Source organism: Atractosteus spatula, chromosome 3, assembly GCF_055471065.1.
Source record: "Atractosteus spatula isolate fAtrSpa1 chromosome 3, fAtrSpa1.hap1, whole genome shotgun sequence".
Classification (NCBI taxonomy): Eukaryota; Metazoa; Chordata; class Actinopteri; order Semionotiformes; family Lepisosteidae; genus Atractosteus; species Atractosteus spatula.
Genome location: NC_142708.1, coordinates 68178037 through 68201214, shown reverse-complemented (window position 1 = coordinate 68201214; position 23178 = coordinate 68178037). Strand labels below are relative to the sequence as shown.

General features: G+C 59.4%; 1 protein-coding gene across 3 annotated transcripts in view; it reads right to left on the bottom strand.

Annotated features, from left to right (window-relative positions):
- The window catches only part of kdm6ba (lysine (K)-specific demethylase 6B, a), a 124158-nt gene that overhangs the window by 14557 nt on the left and 86423 nt on the right, over positions 1–23178 (bottom strand). For 2 of the 3 annotated variants that reach the window (XM_088910072.1, XM_088910073.1), the window contains 10 exons: positions 10957–11030; positions 7809–7946; positions 6920–7043; positions 6544–6639; positions 6227–6443; positions 6051–6125; positions 5245–5394; positions 4756–4926; positions 3346–3984; positions 60–3007 (listed from right to left, as the gene is read on the bottom strand). In XM_088910072.1, coding sequence (XP_088766198.1) covers positions 60–3007; positions 3346–3984; positions 4756–4926; positions 5245–5394; positions 6051–6125; positions 6227–6443; positions 6544–6639; positions 6920–7038 — 4415 coding nt within the window. In that variant the 5' untranslated portion in view covers positions 7039–7043; positions 7809–7946; positions 10957–11030. Of the gene's footprint in view, positions 1–59; positions 3008–3345; positions 3985–4755; positions 4927–5244; positions 5395–6050; positions 6126–6226; positions 6444–6543; positions 6640–6919; positions 7044–7808; positions 7947–10956; positions 11031–22463; positions 22797–23178 lie in introns of those variants that run through there. The other variant, XM_088910074.1, reaches the window with a different exon arrangement.

The following is a 23178-nucleotide window of genomic DNA, read 5'->3' as shown; positions in this document are numbered from 1 at the left end:
CGCCCCTGGCCCCGCCCTGACCCCGCCCCTGGCCCCGCCCCTGGCCCCCGCACACTCACTTGCAGGCGCGGACGACCTCGGCGGCGGTGTTCTGGATGGTGACCTCGGACAGGGGGATCCTCTTCTCCTCCACCTCGGAGGCGATGAAGGTCTCGCGGTCGCCCCCCTCCACCTTGATCAGGCGGATCTTCAGCTCCTTGGGGGGGCCGTCCGACAGCGCCTTGAGCTTCAGGAAGTCGGCCGCCCCCAGCGAGCCCGTCCCCGTCCCCGCGGCCGTGCCCGCGCCGGCCTTGGCGCTGCCCGGGGACGTGCCCCCCGCGGCGGCAGCGACCACGGCCGACCCGCCGCCGTCCTCCTTCCTCCTCTTGCCGGGCTCCCCGGCCCTCTTGGCGTCCGAGCGCGGGGAGCCCCCCTGCTCCTCCTTCATCTTCTCCCGTCCTCTCACCTCCTTGCCCTGCAGGTCCAGGTTGCCCAGGACCTGCCGGCTCTTCTTGTCCTTGTGCGGCTTGCCGTCCCTGCCGTGCCTCCGGCCGGAGCCCGAGCCGGAGGGCGAGTGCGAGGAGGGCGAGGGGGAAGCGGCGGCGGAGGAGGAGGAGGAGGAGGAGGAGGAGGAAGACATGTCGTCCCGCTTGCGGTGCTTCTTCTTCCTGTCCTTCCTGTCCTTCCGCCTCTGATGTCCGCCGCTGCCCTCCTCCTGCTTCCTCTTCTGTCTCTTCTCCCGCTCCCGCTCCCTGTCCGTCTTCCTGTCCTTGTCCGTCTTCACGCGGCAGGCGCCCCCCGCCGGGATGGGCTGCCGCGTCAGCAGCACCTCGCAGCTGCGCCCCAGCTCGGCCAGCGAGGCCTCGGAGATGGTGGTCAGCTTCAGGTCCATCCCGAACGGGGGGATCTCGGCTCTCGCCGGGCCGCGGGCCAGGGGAGGGGGGGTGGGGCCCCCCGCGCCCTTCCGCTCCTCCGCCCCCTCGTCCGGCGCCCCCTCCTCCGGCGCCCTGGCCTCGGCTCGGGCCCGGGGCTCTCCCGGCTGTGCCGCGGCCGGGCCGGCTGAGGTAGGTAGCGGAGGGGCGGCAGCGGCGGTCTGCCGCGAGAGCTCGGGGCCGAGCGAGAGCGAGGAGGAGTACTTCACGCCGCCGTGGGGATTGGGCGGGGGTCTCCCGAAGGGGCCGCCCCGGTAGGCGTACTTCTGGCTCTCCAGCATGGAGGCCAGGGGCTTGAACATGCTGCTCACGCCAGTCTGCTGCAAGTGGGGCAGCCGGGGAGGCGAGGAAGACCGCTCCTCCTCCTCCTCCTCCTCCTCCGTGTCCTCCTCCTCCTCCTCCTCCTGGGCCGACGACCCGGGGCTGGGCCTGGCGAGCTCCGGGAAGCCGTACAGCTTGGCCAGGTCGCTGTGGCGGTAGTCCGAGGTGCCGGCCCCCCCGGCGGTCCCGCCCCGCGGCTGCTCCTCCTCCTCCTCCTCGCACACCGAGGACGCGCGGCTGCAGGAGGACGCCAGGGAGCCCTGCCGGCTCAGCACGGGGGGGCTGGTGTGGCGGCTCCCGCCGCCGGCGCCGGCCCCGGCCCCGAAGTCCTCGCCCGCGCCCGCCCTCAGCGCGGGGGGGCTGCGCTCGTGGGGCTTGGGGGCCGGGAGGAGGCTGGGGGCGCCCAGGCAGCCCCGCAGAGGAGCGGCGGGGGAGTAGGGCCCCCTGGTGGCGTCGGCGCCCTGGTACAGCTCCTCCTCCTTCTTGATGGACTCGTCCAGCATCTTCATGATGTTAGCCAGGCCGTCCGGCAGGATGGTGGACAGCGGCTCCTCCTCGAACTGGGGGTCCCCCCCCTGGCTGTCCGAGTCGCTGCCCGGGTACTTCTGAGCTGCGCTGCTGTTAGGCACGGGGCCGCTCTGGGCCGGAGTCTCCTGGGAAAAGGCCGGGAAGAGCTTCTCCCGCTCCGGCGGCGGCTGTGCCGGCGGAGCCGCGGGCGCTGGCGCCATGAAAGAGCCGGCGTCTCCCCTCGCCTTCCTCTCCCGCTCCCTCGCGGCGTCTTTGGCTAGGACGGGCTGTTGCATCAGTAAGCCGGGCACCTTGTCGGCCGGGGGGCAGTAGGGGGGGAGGGCAGGAGGGGAGGCGATCCCTGAGGTATGTTCAGAGTCCACACTGCTGCCCCACCTCGGCCTCTCCTGGGAGAACTCCGCGCCCCGCAGAGGAGGCGGTGGCGGCGGCGGCTGCCTCTCGGAGACGGGCGAGCTGCCGCTGGGGGCGCTGGTCCCGGCGCCGCTGCCCCCGCTCAGCCAGGGGTAGGAGGGCGCGGGCGGCGGGTGACCGATGGGCAGCGCCGGCCCCGGCTGCTGCCTGTCCCCCTCCGGGGCGCCCATCTCCCCCGAGAGGAGCCGCTCCAGGCTCTCGATGGCGTTCTCCTCCTGGGCCCTTCTCCGGCCCCCCTGCTCCCCTCCCTCCCGCCGCTCCTCCACCTCCTCTTCCTGCTTCCCCTCCTCCTCCAGCTCCCTGCGCCGGTCCTCGGCCAGCACGTGGCCCTCCAGCTCCGCGTCCAGCTTGTCCAGCGCTTCCTCGATGCTCTGGGCGCTCTTCTTGAAGCGCGGCTCCGGGGGGCCCGGGTGGCTGCCGGGGCCGAAGAAGGGCGGCGCGGGGCCCAGCTGCTGCTGGGGGCGGGGCTCCGGCTCGTACAGGCGCCCGCGCTCCCCTCCTGCTTTCAGCCCCGCGCCGGCGGGGGCGGACTGGGCCGGGCCGGGCTGGGCCCAGCCGCCGCCCGCCGCCCTCAGCGCCCCGCCGCTTCTGGGCGAGGGAGAGCCGGGGGGCGGAGCCACTGCCGGGCGGGCGCCCGCGCCGCCGCCGTACAGCCCGGCCTGGTGGGGCTCCGCGGCAGGACGAGAGCCGGAGGTGATCACCGGGGCGCGGGGCGGCGCCTGCTGGGGGCTGAGGTGCTGGTGCAGCGCTGGACCGGCCAGGGGGGGACCCCGGCCCTCTGACGTCCGCTGCGGACCCTGAGATTCCAGGCCGTGACCTTGGTACTGCCCCGACTCCTGCAGGGGAACAGAGCGACACCCCGCCGTTACTACTCCCCTCGTGGGTCACAGGCGGCTCGCTGAAAGAGAACTACAGACTGAAAGAGAGGTGCTGTCATCCAGCTGGGATTTCAGCTCCCAGTTTTCCCACAACGGAAACTTTTAGAGCTGGAAAACCTATTAAAAAGACAAGGGGGCTGTGCAAACAGCACCAATGAGATTGCAAGCTGTCACTTAGCCAAAGCCGACAGCATTTCAGATGGGTTTCGTATGAGAGACGTGCCAAAGGTACAGCATCTTTAGTGCGGAAACGCTCTTCCTTGGGAGCTGCACAACCTCAAAACAATAGTTCTTACCAGGCATTTGCTGTTGCCATGTCTGCCCTGCGGTCTCCAGCCCTCGTTGGTGGAGGAGGAAGAGGAGGAGTGGGTGTGGTCCAGGCCCCGGTGAGGTATTCCAGCAACACTGTTGCCGTGATGGGGCCGGTTGCCGCCGCTGGTGTTGCTATGGGCGTCCTGCCGCTTCTCCTGCAGCGGTTGCTGGGGCGGCGGTTGCTGTGGCAGCAGGCGAGGGTAGTGGGGGCTGTAAGGCACGCCGGTGATGTTTGCTGGTGAGAGGCCGGGCCGGTGGACCCGTGGTGGACCCTGCTGGCCGCTGCTGCCGCCCGCTCCCTCGTGCCTCGGGGGGGCCCTGGGTTCCTGGTTCCGGGGGTCGCGCAGGCCCCGGCAGTGCTGGGAGGAGGCTGGGTGCTTGCTGCTGGCGTCGCCCTGAGTCTGGCTGAAAGGAGGCGGGTGGCTCAGGCAGGGCCCCCCCCCGTTGGGCCCGGTCTGGGACGAGGGCAGGGCCTTGCCGGGGGGCGGACCGCGGCCCAGGCCGTAGCCCGGAGCCGAGACGGGGGGCAAGGGGCTGGTGGGGGAGAGGGGGTACGGGGCAGTGCTGGGCGGAGGGAGGTGCTTGTAAGAGTATGCCCCCTGGACGGGCTTGGGCGCCTCCTGCTGTTGAGAGAAGGAAATGCGGACATGTCGTAACACCATCATGCACCACGCACGGCTCTTCCTCTAATCTAGCTGGGGTTTCTAAATCCACACGGAACAGACTCCAGTATGTCCAAAGTTCAGCAACCAGAATCATGACCAGGTCTAGTGCCAGTGATCACATTACTCCTATCCTGGAGTCCTTGCACTGGCTTCCTGTCAAGTTTCGTATTGACTTCAAAATCCTCATGCTCACCTATAAGGCTCTGCATGGCTGGGGACCTCAGTACCTGTCAGAGCTACTATCACCCTACTCCCCACCTCTATCCGTCCCCCAGGCCCGTCTACACTCTATGGGTGACGGGGCCTTCTCCTGTTATGCCCCAAACCTTACCTGGTTCCGTTCTTTACCCCTCTGCTCCTTACTGTATTCAGTACCGCCATCTACTATCACCTCTCATTGTGTACTCTTATTGTGCATATCATGCGTTTCTTTTTTTATTGTCATTCTGTAAAGTGCTTTGAGAAGCCACCTTTAAAGGCACTATATAAAGTTTTTTATTATTATTAATCATCACCATCATCATCATCTAATGGAACGAAAATCAGTTTCTGATTCACTGAGCACTGGGACCAGTCGTTCCCTTACTGCGAGCTCCCTCAGTGCCCACGCGGGCACCTGACACCCGGGTTCGAGGTCTTTTCACTTGCAGGCCGTGGGCCCTGCGTCGAGCTACGATCAGCCGGTATCTCACTATCGCTGGCGGCCCAGCAGCCTTCCTGCTGACTCACCTGGAAGTCTGGGGGACTGGTCTTCCTGTCTGGGGGCGGCCAGGGCGACCCCCCCTTGTGCAAGGGGTTCCAGAAGCCGGGCTTGGGGGGCTGGTAGTGGGGGGCGGGGGGCAGGGGGGCGTGCAGGGGGAGCCCAGGCATGGGCAGCCGTTGCAGACCTGCATGAGGGACCTGGAAGAGGGGGAGGGAGCATTTTCTTTTACTCTTTAAAGGTTAGACTTCCACAGCAGTCAGCAACTTCAGGCAGACTGAGCCAGGTGAGGGTGAGAGAGCAGGGCAGGGGGCAGAGCACAGAGCACAGAGCACAGAGCACAGAGCACAGAGCACAGAGCACAGAGCACAGAGCACAGAGCACGATCTGGAAACAGACAGGAGCGAGGAGGCTGGGAGACGGACGAGGACGGGGCGGGAGGAGGAGGAGGAGGAGGAGGAGGAAACACAGCCAAAGATCCGAGGGACGAGGGTGGAGGTCCCAGCTGCTGGACTGACCTGCTCGGAGCTGGAGCTCCTCTTCCTCTTGATGGGGCTGGGGGTGTCGTCAGCAGGCGGCGGGGTGCCCAGGTGGTGCAGAGGCGGGGTGTGCTGGATCACGGAGTGGTCCCCGTGGGGCGCCGGCCTCTTCCCGGGGTAGTTCCTCGACTGCCGGGCGAGAACAAGGACAGGGTTTTTTTGGGGACGTCTCTGGGACCAGTGCCCTCTCCTGCCCGCCCTGCAGTCACCACAGAGCGCGGCGCCTCGTCTGTGCGTCTCCGTCTGCGTCCCGTGACGGGAACCGGCCCCGTGGCATCACGGCGAGCGCTCTGCACTCCGAATCCCGCGATCCGAGTTCAAATCTCGGCGGAACCCGAGCCGCAGCTCCTCCATATAAGCATTCCATTGCGCGTGAGCACGTGACAAACCGACTGAACGGATCCAACCCTCTGCTCAGAATGCAATAACATCTGGCTCAGGGGTGCTGGAGGGCCCCCGTCTGTAGAGGTCAAGCAGTGCGTGTGGGCACCCTGCCCTGCGGGCCCACGTTCAACTCGGTTCAATACTGTCTTGCCAAGTTGACAAAGCCGATTGGAATTTGCTCCGGTGCTGCCCAGATAAAAACAGCATGAGCAGCAACAGTCACGTGACACGCACACACACACGCACACACGCACGCACACACGCATGCACACACGCACATGCACACGCGCACGCGCACACACGCGCACACACGCGCACACACGCGCACACACGCGCACACACGCGCACAGACACGCACAGACACGCACAGACACGCACCACCCGAGATCTGGAGTCTGTACCTGCTGCACCAGGCTCCAGACTTCGCTCAGAGGGGGCAGGTTGCGAGGACGGTGCTGCTGGTGGGGGCTTCCATACTGCGAGGGCGAGAGAGAGAGAGAGAGGAGAGACGTTGCTGTTTGCCCCGTGCTCTTCCCAGCGGCCGGCACGGCCCGGACACACTGCCCTCCGCTCTTACCCTCAGCAGCTGGCCGGCCCGCGTCGCCAGGTGGCCGAAGGCGCCGTAGCCGCTGTGGCGCGTGGCGCTCTGGTAGCAGTGCGCCGCCTCCTCCAGCTCCTGCTCCGACTCATACAGCTGGCCCAGCTGCTCCCAGAGCTGCGGCTGCCGCTGGTCCCTGGACAGGGCCTGGACCAGCCGCTGCAGGACGGCCAGCTTCTCACCGCGGGCGGCCGGGCTGGACAGAGGGAAGCGGAACACGGGATTAGTTAGGGCTCGGAGTTGGGGGGGGGGGGGTGCATGCTGGGAGGGCTGGTGGGACGCGTGGCAGCACTCACCCGCTGGAGAAGAACTTGCTGGGGTGGTTGAGCCCCATCATGTGACCTGGGGGCAGGTGCGGGAGGAGCTGGGATGGGCCCACGCTGGAGGAGCACCTGGGGAGAGAACGGAGGAGAAGCCCCGTGACGTCAGCAGGCCTTCGCATACAGGGTCACAGTCACCTCACCTTCTCCCTGCCTCCCCACGGGCCTGCCAGTCTTCTTTCCTTCAAGCTCTCCCACCCCTCCACCGTGCCTACCCGCACGAGTCCTCGGACCCCAGCCCACTGCCCACTGCCTGCTACCCCCTGCTCGCTGCTCGCCTGCCCGCTGCCCCCTGCTCACTGCTCGCCTGCCCTCTGCCCACCTGCTCACCTGCCCACTGCCCCCTGCTCACCTGGTTGGAGGTGCCCATGGCCGGCCGCCCACGGGTGCCCATGGTCCCCGGCTCAGGCCGTCCAGAGGAAAGGAGTCCCGTGTGCTGCGCCCTCCGAACTGGTCCGCTGTGTGATGCATCCAGCCTGGGGGACAGGGAGGAGAGCACAGCAGAGAGGTGACTCTTTCAGCTGAGCTCCTGACAGTTCTCACTGGGGGGACATAGGGCTGCCCCATCGCTCTTCCTGTCCATCACTGCTCCCAGCTGCTGGTCCTTGTTTCCGTCTGGAGTCCCTGACCTCCGCTGGACTGGCTTTGCCAGTAAACTTCGCTAATCTGGACCACACCCACCTCCAGAGGGAGGATCTGCAACTCCCAGCTGGCAGCCCCACTGAAGCTCAGCAGGTGTGAGCCTTGCCAGTACCTGGATGGGAGACCTCCTGAGAAAGCTGAGGCTGCTGCTGGAAGAGGTGTTAGTGGGGCCAGCAGGGGGCGCTCACCCTGCGGTCTGTGTGGGTCCTAATGCCCCAGTATAGTGACAGGGACACTATACTGTAAAAAGGCGCCGTCCTTCAGATGAGATGTAAAACCGAGGTCCTGACTCTCTGCGGTCATTAAAAATCCCAGGGCGTTTCTCGAAAAGAGTAGGGATGTAACCCTGGTGTCCTGGCCAAATGTCCTCCCGGCCTTTACCAGTCATGGCCTCCTAATAATCCCCCTCTCTGAACTGGCTTCATCTCTCTGTTCTCCTCCCTACTGAGATCTGGTGTGTGGGGAGAGTACTGGTGCACTATAGCTGCTGCTGCATCATCCAGGGAGTCCCCATTAGCTGTAAAGCGCTTTGAGAGGAGTGTCAGGAATGATTATTAATCATTCACGGCTTGTCCAGAGAGTCCGGCGTGTCCACTCACCTCACTAGCTGCGTCTGTGAAGCCCTCCACTGCAGCACTGTGTGAGCACCGCTGTGGCAGTCCTGAGTGAGAAAAGTAGCACCTCTGTCTGTCCTTCCTTCTGCCTGTCTCTCGCCGCGCGCTGCTCGACTTCCCGCTCTGAGAGGACGAGAGGACGAGAGGGGGTGAGTGAGGGGGGCACAGCCAGGCCAGGACCGGACCACGCAGAGAGGAGGAGAACCCAGAGGATCAGAAGCGCAGGGCGAGACAGAGACACCGCCGGGAGGGAGTCCGGAGACTCAGAGCGAGGCGGGTGGGGGGGATAGAGACAGCCAGGCCCATCTTCCCGTTCTGCCCGAGCCACACAACAAGTCCTTTTCACCTCGGACTTTAAAAGTCAAGGCTGAAACCACTACAAAAACATGTAATCATTAACAAGCTGAGACCGTATACGTTGTAATGTTTAACAAGTGCTCCGAACTGCACAGGCTTCGCACAACTCCAGGATCACCCGGCTGTTCATAACGACGAAAACACGAAGCAGGAGTGGCTTTGAAACGTACGAACTGGAACTTGACCGCAGGTGTATCCATGTTTTTTATGGGGGTGTGGTGGGGGGGGGGGGGGGGGGACTGGAGGTCAGGCTTGGGCTCCAGCTGGCTTATCCGTATCCCATCAACCCAGACCGTGCCACAGCGCGCGCGCTCGTCCTCGTTATCTCCGCCTCGTTATCTCCGCAGCAGATGACGGGAGGCGCAAGTAGGATCTCGAGGACAAGAGCGACTCCAAAAAAAACCCAGCGAGTCTAAAATTAAACCCCGCGTGCACAGAGACGGAACAGGCCGTGCTGTAACAGCCACCCCCGCTCCTCCTCTCTGTCACACTCGAGCTGCGCGCCCGGCCCCGCCAGCCCCGCTCTGCTCTGAAAATAGAGAGCTGGCGGCTATTTTAAGGCACTCCTGCTATTTTAGAGGTCCTGCTCGGAGATTCGGGGGGGTGGGCGGCGCACGATCGCGCAGCTCCGGCCCACGCCGGCCGAGAGACGCGTCGGAGCAGCTCTGCTCCTCCTCTGCTCCATCTGCAGCGCTCCTGGATCATCCCACTTCCTTCCCAGCCCCCTTCCCAGCAGGGATGCCACTCCGTCAGCACCGAGCGCTCCGTGCGGGAACAACACCCTCTTAGGATGCAGCTTCTCCGCTGTGAGAGCAATCTGACTGGATAGAGTACCTACAGTGCCAGTACAGCATGAGTTACCTGGGAACGAGTCCGGAATGTGACATCCCTTGGATTAAACAAATCCAGGTTGTAGATCTTGACTTGATGTCTGAATTTAGTGAAAAAGATCACTTTGTTGCTTGCTAGTCTTTCACTGTAAGGTGCTGGTGTTTTAGACATAGGAAACAAACTTTGTTTTTTTTAGAGGATGTATCCTTTTCCATTGGCGGATCGCTTTTATTTATACTGCATCTGTCTTTTTGGCACCTGGCTTTCAGTGTGCTAGTGATATAGTGACTACTATAGTAGTGCAATATTTTGTCGAATGGGACACTATAGCCCTGGTATATAAACCTTTCCTTAATCGACACTGATTACATTAAAGCAGGCAGTCTTGCTACAGGCCATTATTTCACATTTGATGGTCAATATCCATCAGCAGATATGAATTAGGTTAATCTACCCCGACTGCCCACTCAAACACTCACTCATTCGTATCCTGCTGCTCCAGACCTGGTCCAGAAAAGAGCCAATGGACACATTCCTGGCCTCACAGCCATGTCCCACACTCTCTAGTCTTGAACGCAGGAGACTATGAGGGCCCCCCAATTTCACATGTTGAAAATGAAATGTCAACAGTGAGACAGGAACCAGAGGGCACAAGCGGGACCTACAGGGAAGCACCTTTAAAAACGAGAATCGGAGGCACTTCTTTACACAAAAAGTTGTGGGGGTTTGGAACAAGTCACCCAGCCATGTTGTTCAAGCCAGTAACCTAGCTTCTTTTAAGAAGAAAGCAGGATGAGATCAAGGGATCAATTAGCTACTAGCAACCAAATGCACTCGGTGAACCTCTTGCCTGTGACCTTTATGCACTGAGCAATGAAAAAGAGCAGCTGGCTCATGAATGTCAATTACTGATCATGGGAGCAGTCTGTGCTAATTAGAGATGCGCGGGTCGGCCTTTTTTTTTTACCCGCCCGACCCGATCTAAATCTTTTTTTTTTAACCCGAGCCCGCCCGACCAGCGGGAGTGGGTCAACCCGCACATCACTCGTGCTAATGAGGCCCAGTACAGTGTTTATTTGTCTGGCACCAACAGCAAAATCAGATTAAAGTCAAAACTATGTCACTTGAGCTGTGGATTTGAATTGAGTTTAGTTGAATTGCATTTCTGCGGTACTGTAGCGCCTGCCTAGGTGGCGGATCTTCTCGGTGGGGACAGCCCAGCCTCGGTGCGCCCGCTAGCAACGGGGAAAAAGTGAATTCTAATGGAAGAAAACAACGGCTTAAATATCAATTCAGCCACACCGCCATTCTGACCCACGTCACTGAAGCTTCTTCACTGATGCTTCGTTGACTCATCAGCTTCACTCAGCTGCGATTCCTCCACCTACGCGCGGTTTACTGCGGGTCTGCTGCAGGTGCAACTGGCGTGGTGATGCCCAGTGCCAGCCCTGACCCAGGTAAGCCCCCCTCTTCCAGATCCGCCGGCAGCACAGCGTTTACCCCCTCCTGCCCCCCTGTACAATCACACAGCTCAGCCCCTGTGCGGCCAGACCCCGCCCCCCGACTGGAGCAGAGCCCCTCCCGATCCACCGGCCACCGTCACCGGGCAGGCCCTGCGGCTCGGGCAAGAAAGAGCACGGACCCGACGCTCCGCTCTTCGGAGCGGACCTGCGGCGCACGCTGCAGAGGAAAGGACTCCTGCCCCCGAGTCCGGCTACCCCAAACTGCCTGCCAGTGTCACCCCACACCTCACAAATCTGAGATCCACCCCACATCAAAACCCTGCCTTTGAAAGCCACAGACACAAACGGACATCACTGCAGAAAACGTCTGGAGTCAGCCAGACGGGCCCGCTGTTTGGAACACAGTCGGAAAGACACTTTGGCTTTCCTGGGTTTCACCTGGAGGACAAGCCTGCAACAGCTAGAAGGCGCGGTGCTCCTACCTCTCAAAGCAAGCCTCGATTCAGCTCCGCCAGCCAATCATCTCTGTTCGTCTGTCTCTCAGGCTTCACGGAGTCTGGAAGAGAAGAAGGGGCAAAGGTCAGGTAGGAGGCCACTGCACGATCACCGCCGCCATCTCTCCTCGGCCCAGGGCACCGCTCCTCTGCCGTTCCAGTGAGATGTATGGATACAAGCGCTGTTTGTCTGTCTCATCCACCATCCATCCCAAAACCACCCATCCCGGAACTACAGGGCACAGGGCCCACCCTGGAGGAGACTGTCGGCCCACCACAGCGGGGGGGGTGGGGTGGGGAGGGACAGTCTGGAGTGCCGACCGAACCCAGCTGGCACTTCTTCCGGGTACGACAACACAGCGGAGATCTCAGAGGGAAAACAACACCAGGAGGAACGTGGGTGCAGATCCCCCACACAGACAGGTGCCCTGGGGCTGGGATCCGAACGCAGGACCCCTAGAAACACACATTTCAACTATAGACAGACCGAACAGCCCCCCCACCCAGCCGGGACAGAAAGTAACAATGGGATGCCTGGAGGGCTACCACCCCGAGCTGCAGACGCCCAGTCCCATACAGTTCCCCAGCCCGGGTCTTCCTCATTGCGTCTACACCAGGGCACAGACAAGTCTACAAACAGGGCGAAGAAAACATCAGAGAAGCTACGGCTCATGAAACACTCATGCCCCAGGAAATCAAGCGGCTACCGAGCAGGGGGACACGCTAGCCGGACCGTGTGGGCTCCTCTCGTCCTGCAGACACAGACATCGGGGCCACGAGCTCCTCGAGCCGTGTCTGGCCTGTGGCACCTGCGGGGGAGAGCAGGGGGAGCTCACAGCTCGCTGCTACGGCGTGGTGGGCCGGACGTGGACAGGAAAAGCCCTCTCTCACCGAGAGGCGCAGGGCTGACACGCTCCAGTGGCGTCACTGCGTCGGGTTTTACCGAAAAGATTTAACCCTTTCACGCCTGGCGGAGATGACAGAGCGAGAGGGCGGAGGAGGGGGAGGGGGAAGAAGAGGAGGAGGAGGAGGGGGGTGGTGGTGGTGCGGTGGGTGTTCCGGGGTGACGTTTTCGGGAATTTCTCTTGCCGAGCGGCGTCACTCTTTATCTGTGACTCAGCGTGGTTTGGTAAACAAACAGGAAGTTCACAGCAGCCAGCCCGGCACGAAAACAGGGGAATCCACAACCACAGCATGAGTTACCAAAAGAGAGAACCTCTTGGAGCTCTCTGATCGCAGCACCGCCTCTGCGGCGCAGGCACGAGCACACACGCTCGCCCCATCACGGGCCAGAGAGAGGACCGGCGTCTCGCCACCATCCTCGATCTGGACCGACCACTGGCCGGATTGGACCCGCGCTCTCGGGCTTGGGCCAGCTCACGGAGAATTTGGAGAAGGGGGAACTCTGTGGTTTCCAGAACCATTGCGTCAGCGAGAGAACGCCCCCGTTGCATCTTGACGGCAGAAACCAAAACCCCTTTATTTTAGCCAAAATCCCCCCCCCCCCAACCCAGAGTTTCCAATCACCAGACCAGGTGTGCGTTAGCAAAAATCCCCCCCACCTCCTACCACAGTTTGGTAAAGTCTGGTAATTCTGGCAGGGCAGGTACACAGCGAAGGAGTCTGAACCACCACACAAGCATTTGGCACTGAACTGCTGAATTGCTCCCTGATCAGCCATCACACACTCCCTGACATCACCCGTGCCCGAGCACAGATTAATACACACACTTGTGTCATGGCACAGGTTATATATAGAAGCTGTGTCGTGTAGCTCACGATTTGTAACTGTCTCGACTACCAAGCCCAGCCCAGCCAAGTTTGGGATCCCGGCCAAACGAAAATGAAGCTGAGAAACAAGTCTCTTTTGCTAAAAATAGGCCGCTGCGCTGTTTGCATGCGCGAGATCGTGAGCGAGAGAAAGAGCCCCACTGTGCATCGAGTGCAGAGAGAGAGTCACTGACTGCACTGCACTGACAATCCCCCTTTCACAGACACAAACACAGCAGGTGCACTGCAGCTCGCAGGCTTACGTAATGGGCCCAGCTCAGGAATTGCTGAAAGGAAATGTGACGGCCAGCAAACAGGAAGAGACCGTGGAAGATGTACTTGACGCATCTCTTGAAAAGATGTGCAATTTTTTTAGATGCAAAATTGTTTCCAGGCTCCTGTTGCTAGTGGGTCAGGCTTCAGTCTTCAGGGTGGAGTTTACAATCCACATGTAAACATGCACACACGCGCACACACACACAAAAGACCACCACCAGGACACGGACTGCGGTTTCTCTCTCCTACTCCTTCTCTCACTGCAGGTCAGAAACGGATCTGCGTTCACCATCTGTCCAAGAAGTGACACCTCATGACACCCTCTACCTCTCCACAGCTTGGCGTCCTGCGACACCCAGGTCTCTCCAGCTATAACCCGGCACAGCTTGGCGTCCTGCGACACCCAGGTCTCTCCAGCTATAACCCCCCACAGCTTGGCGTCCTGCGACACCCAGGTCTCTCCAGCTATAACCCCCCACAGCTTGGCGTCCTGCGACACCCAGGTCTCTCCAGCTATAACCCGGCGTCCTGCGACACCCAGGTCTCTCCAGCTATAACCCCGCACAGCCCGGCGTCCTGCGACACCCAGGTCTCTCCAGCTATAACCCGGCACAGCCCGGCGTCCTGCGACACCCAGGTCTCTCCAGCTATAACCCCCCACAGCCCGGCGTCCTGCGACACCCAGGTCTCTCCAGCTATAACCCCCCACAGCTTGGCGTCCTGCGACACCCAGGTCTCTCCAGCTATAACCCCCCACAGCCCGGCGTCCTGCGACACCCAGGTCTCTCCAGCTATAACCCCCCACAGCCCGGCGTCCTGCGACACCCAGGTCTCTCCAGCTATAACCCGGCACAGCCTGGCGTCCTGCGACACCCAGGTCTTTCCAAGAATAGTACTGCAGGCCACAGCATCTGTGAGCAACACCTTCAAACTTTTCAAAGATACATCTCTTTCATCTCACTTGTATAGGTTGAAGTCTTTGTGTAACAACTAAACATTTAGTCCCTCAGGGTTTCACAAGCGTCTTCAATCAAAGGAAAACTAATTAAGGCCATAATTAATTCAAATAAGTAACTGACCAACAAGCAGCAGATCCTCAGTATCATCTTTGCAGGATCTGCAGGAAATGCACAGTTAATCCATGTGCTAAATGGAGATAAGAACAGTTATGCTAGTGCCTGCTGCTCTAACCAGGGCTCAGGGATTTCTGAACAGCTCTACTTACATCAGACGTGCTGCACCTCAGATGAGAGGTTCGTACAGTGGAACACAGTTTTTCAGCATTCGTGTACAAGAAGCTGTTTATGACATACACACTGTATGTAAGAGAGCTTCCTCTACTGTTTACGGGCAACTCAGAGACTGCAAGAGTATGACCTACTTGGCACAGATATAGAAACCCCAGGGTTGCGTGCAAACGGTATAAGGTTGCTTTGCTTAAACCAAAACACACACAAACCCGACAGATACTTAACGCTTCTGCTAGTGTCACAGACCCTGTCTGGTGGGGAAAAAAAATAAAGGTTGTGCTACAAGCAGACAGGAAGAGCATGTGAGAGATACAGGAAGTGGGCCTCAGTTGGCAAGTATGTGTGTGGAGGGGGGGGGGGGGTGTTTCTCTTCCTGTGGAACAATGTTTCTTCCTTTCTTTCTGAAATCCAATCTCTCCAGCCTAGGAATATCTCATCCCTCCAGACACACATCATTTTCATTCTATCAGCAATTCGGCCTGAGTGGGCAAGCCAGCTAAGATTATACATAACCAGAGCAGATGCTGCCTTCACCACATCTGTCAAGCACCTTTAACTTCAAGCTCAACTTTAGTCACATTCACACTCATCTCCCTCAGATCTGTAGATACAGTAAAGACACTCAGTCTGATCATCTGTATCTTCACATTCACACTCATCTCCCTCAGATCTGTAGATACAGTAAAGACACTCAGTCTGATCATCTGTATCTTCACATTCACACTCATCTCCCTCAGATCTGTAGATACAGTAAAGACACTCAGTCTGATCATCTGTATCTTCACACTCACACTCATCACCATCAGATCTGGAGAGACTGTAAAGACACTCAGTCCAGCTCATCTGTATCTTCACATTCACACTCATCCCCATCAGATCTGTAGAGACTGTAAAGACACTCAGTCCAGCTCCTCTGTATCTTCACATTCACACTCATCACCATCAGGTCTGTAGAGACTGTAAAGACACTCAGTCTGATCATCTGTATCTTCACATTCACACTCATCCCCATCAGGTCTGTAGAGACTGTAAAGACACTCAGTCTGATCATCTGTATCTTCACATTCACACTCATCCCCATCAGATCTGTAGAGACTGTAAAGACACTCAGTCCAGGTCTCTGTATCTTCACATTCACACTCATCCCCATCAGATCTGTAGAGACTGTAAAGACACTCAGTCCAGCTCATCTGTATCTTCACATTCACACTCATCCCCATCAGATCTGTAGAGACTGTAAAGACACTCAGTCCAGCTCATCTGTATCTTCACATTCACACTCATCCCCATCAGATCTGTAGACTGTAAAGACACTCAGTCCAGCTCATCTGTATCTTCACACTCACACTCATCACCATCAGATCTGTAGAGACTGTAAAGACACTCAGTCCAGCTCATCTGTATCTTCACACTCACACTCATCACCATCAGATCTGTAGAGACTGTAAAGACACTCAGTCCAGCTCATCTGTATCTTCACACTCACACTCATCACCATCAGATCTGTAGAGACTGTAAAGACACTCAGTCCAGCTCATCTGTATCTTCACATTCACACTCATCACCATCAGATCTGTAGAGACTGTAAAGACGCTCAGCCCAGCTCATCAAATAAGTAACACAGAAGCAGCAGGAGTCAGAAGGTCAGAGACCAAGAAACAAGAGAGAAAGCAAGAGAGGAAGGTAGACAGAAACACAGAAAGTAAGACAGAGTGGGAGAGATAAAACAGCAAGAGAAAGACAGTGAGAGAGTGAGTAAGAAAAGAGTTTCTTGCAGTAAAGGAAGAATACCTGGAACAGCGAAACCAGGGAGGCCCACACACCAACTGTGTCATCACATTCCTGTCAAACTGGGAGTTTCACAGCAGACTGGAGAGGGGAAGTCGTTTCCCAGTAACGCCCACCCGCCTGCCTGCAGCACTCTCGAACAACAACACAGGATTCCTGAAACAGCGCAGGCTGTACAGGCCAGCGTGACGGAGAGCACAGTCAGAACGGCACCCATTCACAACCTCGCACGACGGCAGGCGACAGGGGCTTCTCCTGCGCTGGGCGGTACAAGAAATCCAAGCGCATCCCTGCTGAAACCGAGTCAGACCTCCGGGCTGAGGCGAGGGCGCCAGCGGGCCCAGCTGACAGGTGGTCCGGTCTGTGGGTGCCGACTGGCGCTCCGGGCCCGGCCGCATGGCCACAATCTGTAAGCAGGCGGCAGTGCCGCGGGAGCTGCTCCCTCTGCCCGCGGCTCAGGACAGCGCCTGGCTGGGGAAAGCAGTGAGCTCCCACAGACCGCCTCGGGGAGATCCGGTCGGCCCTGCTTCTCCCAGGCTCCTGATTCTCCCTGCCCCAGCACGCCCCAACCGCCTGAACATCTGTCCGACTGCGTGACCCTCTGCGTCAGGCCCTGTGTGGCCCGCGCAGGGTCCGGGCCACGTGGCGCCCTGCTCCTCCTCGTGCTCGGGGCCACCAGCGAGACCTCTGCCGGCTGTGTGTCGAGCTCTCGGTCGCCCAGCCGAGCTGTTAATCCAACTCTTCTGCTTCGATTAAGGCCGACTGGAACTCGGTCCCCCGTTTCCTACCAAGTGGCCCCCCCCCAGACCCACAGTCCAGAACCCCTAGCGCTGCTGCAGCCAGCTTCAGCATCCCCCCGGCAACGGAGTTACCATGGCGCCAGGCTCAGCAGCGGTCCGGACCCCGCGGCGACGCTGGTGTTTGCCGGCAAGCCGCGTACAGCCTGACCCACATACCCTGCGCTCAGCAGAGACGGAAACACTCTGTTTCTCTTCACTCTTTCAGGGACAGACCAAAGCCGCTCAACAGCAGCAGGATGAAAGCAAGCTAGCGGGGAACAGAGGAGGGCTGAGGAAACCCAGCCCTTCTCTGTGTCTCGAGGTGCCCAACAGCGGGTGGCTCAAGAAGGAAGTCACCAGGGCAATTATCAGTCAACACTCCGATTAACCTAATTCTGAATGCAATGTGCTTTTCCGGGAAAACGGGGGGAAATTTTCATCCCAATTCCTGTTGACGAAAAACTGCAGGCTTGTGTATAATTTGCCCTGCCGAAGGAGAAAAACATTTGTACGCACATGGTTACCTGTGCCATCTTTCGCATCACGGCAACAAGCTAGAAATCTCCAGCACCTGCTCTGGCTTCAGCAAGAGTCTCCTACCAACACCTGGAGCGGAATTGCCAGCTGTGCAGCGGGAGTGATTTAGAACACTGTAAAATCGACGTCAGGTTATACAGTGTCGTCAGGCTGATCCCCTCCAGGTTTCACCAGCTGCAGGCAGCTCTTGAACAGAAGCAACAGCAGGTGCTGGACACTTCACCCCAGCAGTAAATACAAATGCAGCAAGTATCAACATGCACACAAACGATACTTAATCTCTTTTTCTCCGTGGCACCCCGCAAAGCTCAGCAAAGCTGGAATGGATCCGACAGCTGTGGTGCAAAATTCAAATCCAGTTCTCTGAGGTGACGTCTCCAGTTCGTCAGCTGACCTGTGTGGTCTGTTGCGCATCTGGGGGGAAGTGTGGTGCTGACACACACTTTCAGGGGAACTCCATACTTTCTGTTTGCTCTTCCAGCGTCACCAGCAGCATCCTCAGTTCCTCCTTCCTCTCGACAGGCACACGTCCCTCCTCTGACACACGGGCCGAGTCAGACTCCCCCAGCGGCCCCCCCACGCACGTGGAGTCATAGCTACGTGCTCATACGGCCACAAATTCCTAATGCACTGAGCCTGGATGTCCCAGGAGCTCTGAACACTAATCCGCCAAGAAACAATGTTAACTGCATGGCTTTCACTCAAAGCTGCACATTCTTAACGAGCTCTGATGGAGCCGCCACTGAGAGCAACGTGTCCACCCCCCACCTCTGCCACCCATATTTGCCCATGATGCCTCTCCAAAGCTTTAGCGACACTCACTCTGGTGAGAAAACAGGACTGAAGCCGATCAAGTGAACTCACTCTCATTAAGACATGCGACTGCAAACCCAGGAGGACCCAGGATTTAGACTGTCCCGTGTCGGACACAAGGACTCTGGCTGTCTGGTGCGTTACGCGCGATGATCATCTCAGACGAGATGTCTGTAGGGTCCACAGGCGCGATCAGTCGCTACTCCTCCCAAACACATCCCCCACCTTGTTTGCTGGGGAACTGGGGGCAGAAATCAGCCGCCGGCTGTGCCGCCTCACCCGGGTTCAACTCCCATCGTTATGTCTCGCGGCTACAGTGCGGTGCTGCAAACCCAGGCCCGGCCCGGCGCTGGGGCAGAGGGGCAGCACGAGGAACGCGGGGATCAGCATCTTTTCTGTCTGACCTCTGACCTTTCCTGCAGGGCCGGAGGAGGGGGGAGAGAGAGAAGTCAAGAGGAAAGAGAGACCAAAAGAAGGCAGAGAGGAACAGAGAGAGGGAGAGAGCCCGGTTTCCCAGCCGCAGGGCTGAGTTCCCGCTCAGACGTGACTTCGGTCAGGCCAGTCAGAGTGAAAGTGGCGCGCAGGGGAGATGAAGACAGGAGACAGAAGACTCGAGGCCGCTGTCTCTCTCTCACTCATGTGTTCTGTGCCGTCACGGCGCACGGTGGAAGCCTCTGTCGGCTGCACACGCACACACGTTTCAGCCCGCTCGCCGCCGCGTCCCGGAACGCCACACGCCCACCGGAACAGAGATCGCACCCTCCTCACGTGAAAACAGCGCGGCGGCCCAAGAGGAGAGGAGCAAAAAAAAAAAAAAACAGCTTTAAAAGAAAACCCGAAAACCGCTCTTTTCTAAGCTGCGGACTCAGCAACTGCAGCTACAAGAAGTGAAAGAGGTTCTGGGAAAAAAGGCAGCATGTGTCACCCCTGCCCACACAGGTCTAGTCAAGAGACTGTGAGACACAGGGCGGTGATCTACACCTGCCAGCCTGGCGCCCATGCAGGTGCCCACAGTGTGAGGGGAGCTAGTCCTGCCCTGCCAGTCTGTGTGCCCGTGCAGGTGCCCACAGTGTGAGGGGAGCTAGGCCCTCCCTGCCAGTCTGTGCGCCCGTGCAGGTGCCCACAGTGTGAGGGGATCTAGCCCTGCCCTGCCAGTCTGTGCGCCCGTGCAGGTGCCCACAGTGTGAGGGGATCTAGCCCTGCCCTGCCAGTCTGTGCGCCCGTGCAGGTGCCCACAGTGTGAGGGGATCTAGCCCTGCCCTGCCAGTCTGTGCGCCCGTGCAGGTGCCCACAGTGTGAGGGGATCTAGCCCTGCCCTGCCAGTCTGTGCGCCCGTGCAGGTGCCCACAGTGTGAGGGGAGCTAGCCCTGCCCTGCCAGTCTGTGCGCGCGTACAGGTGCCCACAGTGTGAGGGGAGCTAGCCCTGCCCTGCCAGTCTGTGCGCGCGTACAGGTGCCCACAGTGTGAGGGGAGCTAGCCCTGCCCTGCCAGTCTGTGCGCGCGTACAGGTGCCCACAGTGTGAGGGGATCTAGCCCTGCCCTGCCAGTCTGTGCGCCCGTGCAGGTGCCCACAGTGTGAGGGGATCTAGCCCTGCCCTGCCAGTCTGTGCGCCCGTGCAGGTGCCCACAGTGTGAGGGGATCTAGCCCTGCCCTGCCAGTCTGTGCGCCCGTGCAGGTGCCCACAGTGTGAGGGGATCTAGCCCTGCCCTGCCAGTCTGTGCGCCCGTGCAGGTGCCCACAGTGTGAGGGGATCTAGCCCTGCCCTGCCAGTCTGTGCGCCCGTGCAGGTGCCCACAGTGTGAGGGGATCTAGCCCTGCCCTGCCAGTCTGTGCGCCCGTGCAGGTGCCCACAGTGTGAGGGGAGCTAGCCCTGCCCTGCCAGTCTGTGCGCGCGTACAGGTGCCCACAGTGTGAGGGGAGCTAGCCCTGCCCTGCCAGTCTGTGCGCGCGTACAGGTGCCCACAGTGTGAGGGGATCTAGCCCTGCCCTGCCAGTCTGTGCGCCCGTGCAGGTGCCCACGATCTCGTGATGTGCAAAGAGCCTAAAACTAAGGACAGAGCGTGTATGAACTTGGATGAACGACAGGGGTCCCATTCCTCGGCGCGGGTTACGGGAGAACTTTCTCCGGCTTGTGAGCAGGACATCGCCCGCAGAGAGACGCACCGTCTCCCGGTCTGGAGCAGGAGACGCCCCACGCCACCCCCGCTGCCCCCTCGCCCCCGGAGCTCGGGACATAAACGGCGCACGAAGTAAAGGACTCGGACTCGCACCACAACCACACGCGTGGTCTGCGCCATTCGAAGTAATATTACGAGCAACCCAGCACTTTCACACAGACCAGAAAATATTAGCTTGCTTTTCCGTAACCGAATCAACACCTTTAAAAAAAAAAAACCGACCGAAGAGATGTACGCGAGAACATCTATAGCTCCGTGGCTTTTCTGCTGAGTGCGCTCGCAGCCAGCGGGACGTGAAGCCATTAGTCCCGGTTACATCACCACGGCTCGGCGCGTTTTCCACTTTCACTCCGTCACGGTCTCGGAGGCGGCCCGTCCCCCGTCTGAGCGCGGCGACGCGGGTCTTTCAAAGCGCCAGCAGACCGACGGGCCGGCCGGCAAATCGGTACACTTGCGCACCTGGCCGAGCGCGACAGGTGTCGGGGACGCCGCAGGGACACCAGACCGCACTCGCAGTACAGCCGGGCAGCAAATAGCAAATACACCCGCCCCCCCCCCTCTCCCGTCAGTGTTTCCAAGTGTGCCGTGGGAAAGATGTCTCACTGCACGAACAACACTCGCAACTCGAGATCATCTAGTGGCAGGAGCGCTGAATCACAGCTGCCGGCTCTCGACCCCGACGCCCGGCGACACTTTTCCTTCGCCTGCCGCTCCTGCATTTTACAGGAACCGCGCGCACGAAGGAGCGGGACCGAGATGCGGGGAAACGGCTCTTTAATTCTAGGAACCTCGCGGGGGAAAAAAAACAAAAAAAAAACAAAAAACTCGAGAAAAAAGAACTGCTCCGTCTCGAGAGGCTTGAGCGCGTGCTTCCCCTTCGCAGCGCTGTTTCTGAGAAAACAAATCGCGCGCGCGTGTGTGCGCCCCCCCCCCCCAGCCACTGCCGTCACGACAAACACGCAAACCGCGTAAGAAAAAAAAACAGTCCAGAGGGTCCCCGCCCCTCCGTCTCGCAAGTTTACTACTCCACCAAAAAGTAAGGCGTGGGATCCGATTACATCACAGAACACCCCCACACGCAGCCCCTCCCCTGCCTCCCACGATCACACGTGGGCTTTTGTTATGCCGCCGCACATCTGAGAAGCCAGACCCCACGGACGTGACGAGGGCAGCCGTCAGGCTAGCTTGCAGAAGAAACGGGGCGATCCGCTGAAAAGGGGTTTCTCATCAGCCATTCAGAAGGAAGGAAAGCGCCAGATCAGCACCCGGGTGATCCACGTCTCCGTCCCTTATCGCAACCTCTCATTGCCACGCAATTAGCTGACTTGGCACATATCAGAGCCCCCGTTTCCTTCTGAAGAGTTTACTACAGCCCGGCCGGCGGCAGCAGAGCAGCCGCCTGTTCACAGCGCCTGGGCTGTGAGCCCCGAAAGGGTTAACAGCAAAAGGAAGCCAGCTAGTCTTCCGCTTTTTAAAATAATAGTATTTAACTCCCTGCCCAGACACAGATCACCCCCTCCCTGTCTTCCTGGAGCCGCGGTGCGAGAGCGCTACAGCCAGGCATTGCTATAGTAACACAACCGTGACCTACCTGCCTTTCCCACTCGTGTCCCGAGTCCTCGGCAGAGCGCACCTTCACTGTCCCGGGTCTATTTCACACTTCGAGGTACCGGGACACACCAGTTCACCCCTCTCCACACACACATACACACACAACCCCTCAAGGGTTCAGCTGTTAAACCCGATCGATTTGCATGGAGTTATCTACCGCGCCGTCAGTCCACCCGAGGCGACAGCTCGGGTCAGGACGGGCTGTCGAGCGATCCGATCTGTATCCAGCTGCTGTACTGTACTGCACATCAAAACCCGCTCCCGGACATAGCTCTTTCAGAAGGCTCCGTTTAGAAACTGATCCGCGTGGTTTTAAAACCAAACACAAACACACAGACACATGGAAACGAAATAAGTTGCTTCAAAGACGAAACCTAACAAGACACCGCGCTCTTCTGCTCCGGCAGCTAACGCCGTCCAGAAACGAGACGGACCGGCGTTTCTCGCCCGCCGGCGGGGGAATCGCGATTAGTGTGTATCCCGAGTGTCGTACCGGCTTGAATCTCAGGACAGACGCTAGGATCCGGGCAGGCGCTGCGTGTGCTGGAAGAGTCGCCTTCTCTGTCCCTCGGTGCCGATACGCCGTCTCCCGGTTCGCTGAAGGCAGCAAAGGTTTCCAACAGCGCGGCGAAAAAGCCGGCGGAAGGCAGGCAGGCAGGCTCGGAGTGGATAGAAGAAAATGTGATCGCGCCGGGTCTTCTGTATCCCTCTGTTGTGGAGCGTGTTACCACGGGTGCTGTAGTAGTTTATTCCTGTCCGTGGCTGTGAGTCAGTATCGTAAGGGGGAGAGCGGGGGGGGTGATGTGTGTAATCGGTAAGATTTCTTTCTCCCCCCTTTCTCTGCGCTCCGTCGGCTCGGTCGTGTTGCCTTTAAATCGCTGTTAAAAGGACATGCTGTCTGCTTGCGTTCCAGCTTACATCATCGCGCACTCAGCGCCGACAATGCCCCCGACTCGCCCCGCCCCCCGCCTGACGTCACCTCCCGGGTCCCGCCCTCGCCCTCGGAATTCCCTCGGAGCCACGCGGCTTCCGCTCTCTTGTTTTGTTTTTTTAAGGTGGTCCGGCATCACGACACATCCGCCTAACCGCAGCCGGCGCGGTGCTTTTCGGCGTGCGTGTTTTTTTTTTTCGCAGCTGGAAAACCACGTTCTGGCTTAGCTGACGTTCCAGCCGTGGAACGCCGATCCAACACCCGCATTTGTGCATCT